Source organism: Hippopotamus amphibius, chromosome 6 (genome assembly GCF_030028045.1).
Source record: "Hippopotamus amphibius kiboko isolate mHipAmp2 chromosome 6, mHipAmp2.hap2, whole genome shotgun sequence".
Lineage (NCBI taxonomy): Eukaryota > Metazoa > Chordata > Mammalia > Artiodactyla > Hippopotamidae > Hippopotamus > Hippopotamus amphibius.
The window spans coordinates 171,600,017-171,610,431 of record NC_080191.1 but is presented as its reverse complement, the minus strand read 5'-3'; the positions used below and the strand labels follow the sequence as shown (position 1 = coordinate 171,610,431).

At 35.2% G+C, this 10,415-nt stretch overlaps 1 protein-coding gene across 15 annotated transcripts in view; it reads right to left on the bottom strand.

Annotated features, from left to right (window-relative positions):
• Positions 1 to 889: 889 nt before the first annotated feature.
• ZNF148 (zinc finger protein 148) overlaps positions 890 to 10,415 on the bottom strand; it is a 122,939-nt gene continuing 113,413 nt past the window's right edge. For all 15 annotated transcript variants that reach the window (XM_057739968.1, XM_057739967.1, XM_057739971.1 and 12 more), the window contains 2 exons: positions 7,925 to 8,043; positions 890 to 7,608 (listed from right to left, as the gene is read on the bottom strand). In XM_057739968.1, coding sequence (XP_057595951.1) covers positions 6,010 to 7,608; positions 7,925 to 8,043 — 1,718 coding nt within the window. In that variant the 3' untranslated portion in view covers positions 890 to 6,009. The remainder of the gene's footprint in view (positions 7,609 to 7,924; positions 8,044 to 10,415) is intronic.

The following is a 10,415-nucleotide window of genomic DNA, read 5'->3' as shown; positions in this document are numbered from 1 at the left end:
TCAGAATATTGTGAAAAATTCAGCTAGGAAATTACTCATAAAACTGTATTCTGATTTTATTTTTCAAACAGCCAGTGTCCACATTTAAAATGCAGAATTTGCAAATATAAATTATCTAATAATTCAATTAAAAATAAAACAAAAACAACTTCCTTTAGTATCACAATACACAAAATGGTTATTATAAACTCCAAATGGCAAGGTTAACTACATGACAATAATGCCAGAAGCTGTGAAACTCATTAAACCTCTCAATGAATAGGTCAGTTTAAAGAACATTTCTGTGTGCCATGAATTATGCATGAAACAAGCTTTCATTATATCATAAAGGCTCAGCAACTCATTTGTGGCATAACATGGGGTCAAGCAAATTTTTATTTTTACAATGACAATAAAATATGCATTTAAACAACAACAAAAAATCCTCCTAATTGTTTAAAAATAATTCTATTTGGAGGGTAAAATGTATTTTAAAATAACTGACTTACCGAATTTCAATTGCCAGGCCGCTGCTGACTATTGATGTGAAAGTTTGTATTTAAAAATATCACAAACATCTTTTCATTTAACAGTGAAAATTTCAATGTGATAAGTTTCATTGCAAAGCAATTTTCACCTGAGTAGACTTTGAAATTTAGTGCTTATATATTTGGAGGGGAGGTGGAGAAGGAAAGACCCACTTGCGTCAGATACAGAGTTTGTAGTTTCTTTCCCACTGATTTCCCAGAGGGCTGAAGAAACATCGGCTATGATCTTCCAGGACATACGTGATGCCCCCCTTTCTCCTATAAATTTGTTCTGGCATTTTATAAATTCTCAGTATCCATATTTCTGCTTAGTTACCCATTCAAGCATAGCAACCCAATTCATTCAGTTCTATACAACAGTGTCTATATTATGTACATGTTTAATTATCAATAGCAAATAGAAAATAAAATATACAGTGATTGAGAAAGGGTCAGAAAATGGGATAGGAAAAGTAATACTGTATAATCAGAATATCCTATTATCCTACAAGTTTCAATGACAAGGTTTTTCCTTTATTAGTTGAAATACAAAGAAGGCATGGGGGTCCCAGGAAAATAACACTATATATCAGAAAATTCAACGTGCTCCACCATCAGGATTTCCATTACACATTTAATTTCTTCTGTACAGTTTTTATAAATTTTTCTTTTCAAAATCATCAGATTTCCAGATTAAATTCAGCACTACACAGTATGCCCTTGAAGTAAAATGAGGTTACCTGCTTTATTTGGATACCAAGTTCCCTTCCAGACAGCATTAAAATAAAGACAAGTAAGACTACACAGATAAAATCCAGTATAATTCAAATCCAACAATGAAAAATTTCCCCCATATTGTTGCAAAATTCTTTCTACTGAAATGCTCTGCTACAATAAAAAGCATACATTACATATAAAAGATACCAGTGTACTAAAAAGTGACAGAAGTGGACTAGCAAATCCTTCAAAGCACATTATATAAATGACTAGCATTTAAAAACATTTTTCCTATAAAATGTAGGTCATATACATTTATAAATTGGCGGTTTTATTTCTAAAGCAGTGATGTGTGTGTTCAAATAGTTAGCTATTCTGTACAGTATAATATCTACTCAATTCAAACTACAATAGGTTTGTCTTTGTATTGAAGTTGAATAAATTCATCTGATCAGCTGAGAAATCAAGATTGAAAAATAAGTATCTAAAAATCAAAATAGAAAGTTTAGAATTATTGAAATGTAGCTATGAAATACGAAGAGAACTATTTCACAATGGAGCTGAAGTCACCTCAAAACTTATGGGCTTGAATCTAAAACAGGAACAAATATTGAAATCCAAAGCAAACCACAACGTTAGGTAGCAGTACAGAAGCCGGAAAAAAAAACACACCCCCTTCCTTCAGTGTGATGGGCACTAAGTTTTGCGGTCTTCCTCCATCTTGCAGAAGAGTGGTAAGGCCATTCAATGCTTAGTGAAAGTGAGCACAGATGAAGTCAGATTTAGCCTGTCTCCCCTGCAACTTCAATTATGCTGTGTAAACAGTGTTACGTTCCAATAGGAGGAACAATGGAATTTGCTTATAAAAACTGATTAAAGATAATCATTATTAAATGAAATAAAGATAATTAGTAACTGAAATGTTTTTAGAACTTTCCTGATGCTACTTGTAAAGCCAGCACTGCTATGTATTATTGCTTACATACAGTACAACATCATATGCCTTCTAACATAAAGCAGTACTGGGATTTGTTTGTACATATTTACAGGTTCTTAAAAACAAGCTGTAAAAACATTACATACTTTCAGACAATACAAATTAGCACATTGGTACTCACTTCAAAACAAATGGAATGCATAACATTAATAAACATCATAAAGGAAGACTCACATAAAAGTCCTTGATTGTCAAGACACGTTTATATATAAACTCTAACTGTGCAGAATTAAAGATTCAATCATAGGTACATCCTTATTTGATGAACCATATTTACAGCATGGTATTGCATAAAAAAATAAAATAATGTTTACAGGGTTTTACTTTTTTATCCATTGGATTAAAGAAAGCAACAAACACAACAAGAAATGTTTGTCTGCTTTGTTTCCTACCAAAGTTTAAGTGAAAAAGGAAACATAGGTTTTTTTTATTTGCAGAATATAGCAAAAACAACTGGAAAATTATTTCCCTGAAATAAAGCAATTTGAAACGGAAAAAGTTTAAATTAAATTGCAGAGTCAAAAAGTTTCTCACTGATTATAATAGTGCTTCTTCAAGTAAATATACTGTGAAAAAACGAGTTCTAGTTCAAAATGTTCTAAGTCTAAGAAATGTAGTTTTACAGTAATACCTACTTTTAAAGTTTCCCGGCTTTTAAAAAAATTTTTTTTAAACAGCCCTTTAAAAATCCAAATTAATAAAATGAAAGAAGTGGCAAAAGATCTAACCTAGCTGGCACTTTGCAAGTTTCTCTGGCCTATGGAAATAAAAGCCTACCCTGAGCACAAGGCCTCTTTTGCCTCTCAAAACGAGAAAATTACCAGACCACTGACAGTCCTCACTCAGCCAGAGCTAAAGGATGGAGTTCTACGGTTTCAACTAGAAAATCTGCAAGTAGATCCAAAAAATTTAAGAGCCACTTCAAATATTCTGAACCAAATGAAATATGCGCGCAATAAGTTTAAAAACAAAACAAAACACGCTTTTACAAGCTGTTCAAGAGTAATTCCTTTATCTAACGTGATCTGTTTCCAAGGTGGGAACAGGTCCTAAGAAAGCACACCTCACTCACACTTTGACGAGTTTAAGTGTGTAAGAGCATGTTTTCATAGAACAACTTGCTCACCAAGAGAAATGAAAAAACAAATTGCAAAAGGATATCCTCAATATTCTGATTTACAGCAGCACAAAAGGCTACTTGCTTACTCTACTAATGACCAGATAGAAATTAAATAACTCTCTGAAGCAAAGTGGGGAAACCCAAACTGCTGAGATGTTTCTCATATGATGATAATACAAGGTAACTCTGGTAGGCATGTAGAATTTCACAGTAAGAGAGCAATGACTATACTTAAAAAGTGGTAAGTCAGTAAATTATGCCAAAGTATCACTTAGCTCAAAATATGCTTATAATGTGGTAGAAAAGTCTGCCATTATGTAAGATGTAAAGAGATGTGGTGAACACGGGAACACAACACCTGAACTTCTGCTTGCATGACTGCTGCTTTCAGAGGCCTCCTTCCTTAGCTTCCTGCTCAGCAGTAGGGCCACATTCCCGAAACTGTGCTGCTGACGTTAACACAAACAAACGAAAAACTTTCTTCCGTACCAAGTTCTCAACAGAACGGAAATTCTGATCAGGCTCAAAACAAAAACAAAAAAAAAACGCAAAATAAATCCCTACTATCATCCAATAGTAGTATGACAAAAACACAGATACCTATATACTTGGGGAGAGCACAGTTCTCGCCTAAATGAGGCCTCCTTGAGGTTGTGGTGTGCAATTCTTAAAGAGCCAATAATGGCAGAATTTCAATGTCTACTAGTCTAAATTCTTGAAAAAACTGGCAGCAAAGAAAGCCGTCGAATGGGAAAATTAATATTTCAAGCAAAGTTTCATAACCAACGTGTAGAGGAAACCCACGTTAAGCATAATTTATAGTCCTTATCATAAAAACACCATATATTCAACATAAACATAAAAGATGTTAAAGGCAGAAATTTCTTTGTTCCCTTTCTTTATGAGAACAGTCTTGGGAGAACATTAAATAAAAGAAAAAAATAATTTAAATGTATAACATTCTATACTGAAACAAAGACTGCAGATCTATAAGGCCAATACAAAAGTTAAAATGGAAATTAACAATACACTTGCATCTTCCAAGGGTATCAACTTTAGATGATCACTGGTGCTATATCCATATGTGTGCATTGTGACAAAGAGGGTTGAAATTTAAATAAAAAACCAAAAAGTTGGAAGAAGTTAAACAGGATAATGAAATCAATATAACTAATGTTATTTTCCAAAAATTAAAACTGTCCAATATGTAACTCAAACCATCATTCTTTAGAAAAGTGTATATATATATATAATATGTATATATATAAAAGCACTATTTATTGTACCATGCTGTATTATTTTAAGACAAAGTATTTAAAAAAAAAAAACATTCGTGGTATAAGGATAAAGTCTGTAGTTTATTTAGATTTTGAAATGCAACAAAAAGTTTCCGATCACTCATCTAAGCTGAAAAAGAAACTGTAGTTACTAGAATTAGTAAACACTTTTGGTTTGTAAAATTGTAATGAGCAGTGTTCATTAAAAAGTAACTCAAGATAAAATAAGCAATTAAAATGCCCATTTCTTTAACTTCTCTGGATACTGTTTAATTATTCAATCTATCAAGATTCTAGAAAGAGAAGGATTAAACCAGGTTTTACAGTTCCAAAGACACCCAATTTCCTTTTATTTGCCAAAAATTAAAATTTTCAGTTATGAGATGATTATGATACAACCATATCAAACCTAAAAACCTAAATTTTTTTTGAGAAATCAAAAATACCAAATAGATTCTAAGTGCTCTATGTTAACTGAAATGTATATGTAAAGTAAAATACAATTAAGCTTTAAAATGTGGAATATACATTTTGTATAAGCATTATGTTCTTGGGAATGTAATCTACAGAATATCTTTTTACTAAAACTTCAAAACCTTGATACTTGCACATGAAAAATCATAAAAAATATCTAGGTACAACTGTACAAAGAAACTGACACCAATATGCATACTTCCATAGAGAAGTGAATGCTTCAACAGTTATGTATTTTGGTAAAAGTTTGAAAGTACGCATATTTTAAAGTAATTAGGCTTTTAAATAGTGGAGTCTTAGACTATTATATTTTTATTACTTTTCTCAAAAAAAAATGTCAATATAATGCGAAATGAAAATCAAGGGTGTATGGCATATCACTCTTTTTTAAAGGTGGTTTCTTGGTTTCTTTTCTTCCTCCTACAGGACACACTAATTTATTTAAGCCATAATCTCTTGACCTTCAAACTTTTAAGTTCACTCTGTCTGTAAAGTATACTCAGATCCCCTGCTGAAGTGCCATGACTATGCTGAAAAACTTAGAAACAATATGTGTAAATTTCACACAATTACTAATCTCCTAAGAATGTACAATGTTATCAGTTAGGAAACAATTGTGCGAAAGTCTGTTTTTTTTTTTTTTTTTTTTTTCCTTTTAAACTTGGTGTAGGTGGAATAGCAAGTTTCGGATCTAAAACAAGAAATGCATTGCTTCTATAAAGGTGACAACATGTAAGGCAGTTCAAAGAATGCTGACTAACCAAACAAAATGCAGTTATTGGATTATCTTGCTATTCATATCAGCTTAACTTGTTTTAACTCATTGCTCTTAAATCTGTACAGCACTCCATTTTACACAGAGTAACCCCACTCTTGATTAATCTGTTCTAAAGTGCCAGTATTATTTACACATTTTTTTTAGCCAAAAGTCTGGCCAGTTGTGGCATCAGGTGAGGACGTCATCCCAGCTCTATTATCATTTACATTCACCAAGGGAAATTCTGGAAACTCAGCACTTGTCCCTGGTCCCCGAAGGTTCACCTGTCCATTGGCAGTGCTAAACTGAGTAGCTATTCCAGCTCTGGATCCATGGTATGGAGCACGGAAAGGCTGTTCAAAAGAGCTCATCTGGTAAGCCTGGTGGACAGGCTGAGCCTCAGCCTTCTTCTGAGAAGTCACCTGGTCCAGAAAGTCCTGTGCTGATGTGGCAGAAGCATGGTTTGCCTCATCACCTGAAAAGGGAAATGAGTGCTGTGAATCACCAACTATCAGTCCAAAGTGGGACTTATCTGGAGTTGTTCTTAGTGGAGAATTCATTCCTGATCGAAAGCTATTGATGGGCATGGCTGCATAGACTTGCTTGTCTATGGAAGAGAATGCTGGCTGATTTGGAAGGGTCTGGTTATCGGTCACAAAGTTAAGGCTTGGGCTATTCAAATAGGCATCATTTTGGCTAGTTCTGTCCAAAGCCTGCTGCAGAAACTTTGAGTATTCCTGCAACATGTTGGCTTTATCTGATGAGGATGCTTGGGAGCTAGATCCAACATTCTCCGACTGGGTGACCTCAGGTACTTCGGAAGAATTTATTGATATGCTAGAAGTCACCTCCGTGTCCGCCACGCTGAACGATATCTCGTGCTGTCCATTAGCTTTGTGGGAATAATGGTCCAACAGGGTCTGCAGCACCTCATCTGGAATAACATTTTTGTCATGATTACTCTTTATCTCCACGTTCAGCGCCTGAGAATCTAATATGGATGCTGTGGTACTCTCATCAATGACGCTCGCCACAGCTGCCTGGGTGACGGAAGGCTGAGAAGCTATGGTACCCACATTCAGCGCATACTCCCTACTATTGTTACTTGCTGCCTGAAGATATCGCTTCTTCTTCAAAAACTGCATGGCATCGTCATAGTTAGTGCTACTGTGCACAGGTTTACTGGGCCCCTCTTGCAAATTGTCAACCTGGTCAATGTCAGCATTGCCTTCCGAGTCCAGTAAAGCTTGTTTGTCCACAAGTTCAAAAGCATACTTTGAAACTTTGCTCTCTTCATACGTGGATAAAGGCGAAATTGTTTGATTCTGCTCCAATGGCTGCTTCAGACTTCTCTTACTATTAATTTTTTTGAGAACCAGCTTAGGTGGATGTATTTCTCCTGATGCATCTTCTAAATGCGATCCCCCAACTGAAGAATGTGGCATTTCAACAGCGTATTCTGCTACCATATACTCATCTTTTACTTTAGTACTTGAAGAGTAAAGAGGCAAGTAATCATTCTTGTCTTTCTTCAGGTCAGATTTGTCCAAAGAACTCTCTTTGTCCATCCCAGAGGATTTTTTCTCAGTTTTCTGCCTTTTCTTCTTTGGCAGCGAGCTGTCCTTCGGTGACGTAGGAAAACCGGAATCGTCCTCGGACGTCAGAAGGCCGCCTTTGATGGCGCATCTGCTTAGTTTCTTGTCATGATTTTCATGGCACATACGCTTATGTTTCAATACGCGATCTGTTCTGGAAAAATACTGTGGAATTCAGAGTTCAGAAGTGAGTTTTTTGTTTTCGTTTGTGTTTTGGTCAACCAAGAAAAGAAAAGAAAAAAAGGAATTAATATAAAGATAGATATAAGTATAATAATATGAGCAACTCCAAACTAGTCTGCTGAGCCAACTGTTTATTATAGATTAAATCAACAACAGTTAGGAAGTTCTTCAAATAGTTTTACTAGTAACATTTTCTAATTTAACTTATTAGATTATAACAATTTCAGATAGAAGAATTTCAATGTCACTCATACCACAATAAAGTGATTTAAAAAAAAAAATTCAAACCACATTTTACCTGTAAACAGTATTCACACTGGTAAGGTTTTTCTCCACTATGAGTTCTCTTATGCCTTTCCATATGATATTTTTGAATGAATCTCATACCACATTCATCACAGCGAAATGGCTTTTCACCTAGTACATGATATATAAAGTTTAAAACAAAACAAATATTATAAAATAATGAATTACTTTACCACAAGAACCTCTAAATAAATGGCTTTTGAATGTTGCCATACCTTGTTCTTTTTAAATGACAAGTCTCCCTTATACTAAACATATCTTCCAATTTAATTTGTCAAGCATATCTTGCTTTATAAAAACGAAAGAGATTGGCACACGCCATCAGAAAGAAAAAGTTGAAAGGAGACATACTCAATTTCCCACCTTTTATTACATGTGTACATAATAGACTCTTTTCCATAGAGACCTATATCACCAGGAACTTAACAGTGAGATGAACAGGGTTTCAGTAGAGTAGCTGATGTCTCTAACCTTTCTTTCAATCATACAAAAAACATTTTAGAGAATTTTTTGAAAACAAACAAACAAACAAACAAACAAAATGTTACCTATATACAGTCCAACACAATTCTTGGGTATACCTTTTTAATTCTTCATGTCTTTTCAAAGATATCTGTGGTTAAATGAAATCTGAATCCTAGGAAAATATTTTTAAAATCTAACTTATTAAAACATAAAAAAGAGCTTAAGTTAGAGACTAAGTTTTAAAAGTAATGTTTACTCATATTGACTCCTTTTCCTCAGCTGAAACCAGCATTTCCCACATCCTTTAGGGAATGTACTAAATTGAGTGCTGTTAATTGGGCACACAACCCCCACACCACCCTCAGTTTCTGGTTTACATCACATAAGTACCTCTCAGCTTTAAGGAACCATTACTATAAAGATCTAAAATAGTTTTTACTGATAAAGCCACAGCCTAAGTAAACAGAAGGGTGTGACAAGAAGTTATCTTGAATAACATTTGTTTGGGAAACCACTGTTTTTTACTTTTCATATATTCAACAAAATTTTACTGAACACTTCTCCTCTACCCATAACCCTTCTGTGGGAGGTTAAAAGTATAAGACGTGTTACTTGTCCTCAAAGCGTTTATGACGTAATTGGGAAAACAAGAAACAACTAACAAAACCATATGCAGCTCTGGTTTACCTTTACAACTTTATAACCCACTAGTTCTCTCCTTAACCTTATCCTCCAGCCAAAGAAGCTACCATCTCATGCTTTCCTACTTCTGCCTTGATTCGCCTTCAGTCCACCTCTGTGTGTTCAGGTACTACACTCCTCTCAAGGCCCAACCCATCTCCTCTGGGATACTTTGCCCTATTCTCCCAGAGAAAAGGTATCTTTATCTTCTTTAACTTTCCGCAGAACTTCAGCTATACCTCTCCAATGGCACTCATTACTTTCATCTCAATAATTATTTTGTACAACTCTATTCTTTTACTAAATTACATTTCTTTAGGTCAGAATCTGGGCCTAAATTATCTTCATGTAGCTCAAAATACTTTGGGCAACTTTTAAGTGCCACATGAATGGCATAAAGGATTATTACAGTGGATTATAATTGGAAAAAAAGATGTTATTTCATGCTCGTATGATTTGGGAAAGCTTCTTGTAAGTGTTAGAATCTAAGCTGAGTAGCCCTTAAAGAGACTGTGTGTATGTGATTAAAGCCAAGGAAAGAAAATTTAGTGAGGAATAACAGAGCAACTAAGGGTTTAGATACTATAAAATATACCGGAGAAATAGTGCCTAAGAAGAGAATTTAATTTGGCAACAAGTAAATTATTTGAAACTTTCAAGAATGCAACTTCTGGGGCTTCCCTGGTGGTGCAGTGGTTAAGAATCCGCCTGCCAATGGCAGGGGACACAGGTTCAAGCCCTGGTCTGGGAAGATTCCACATGCCGCAGAGCAACTAAGCCCGTACACCACAACTACTGAGCCTGTGCTCTAGAGCCCGAGAGCCACAACTATTGAGCCCATGTGCCACAACTACTGAAGTCCACGCACCTAGAGCCCACGCTCTGCAACAAGAGAAGCCACCGCAATGAGAAGCCTGCACACCGCAATGAAGAGTAGCCCCTGCTCTCCGCAACTACAGAAAACCAGCACACAGCAACGAAGATCCAATGCAGCCAATAAATAAAAAATAAAACAAACAAACAAACAAACAAATAAATAAATAAATAAAGAATGCAACTTCTGTAACTGCTATGGAGTTATCAAATTTTAGGGCTGAAGGGACTTTGCAATGACTTCAAACTGTGCTCTTGGGGGCTCCACAGAGGCCCCCAAAGGCTGATCCTGGTGTGGCAAATGGCTCTAAGGCTGCCAAAATTCTGCACAGAACAGCTCCACTTCTGTACACAGGGGGTCTGAGTAAGGACTCCAGAGTTCAGAGGCTAGAATGGAGACCTAACACAACTTATCTCAACCAATTTGCTTATTTTTACAAAAAATAAAGTCCAGAAAAGGTAAG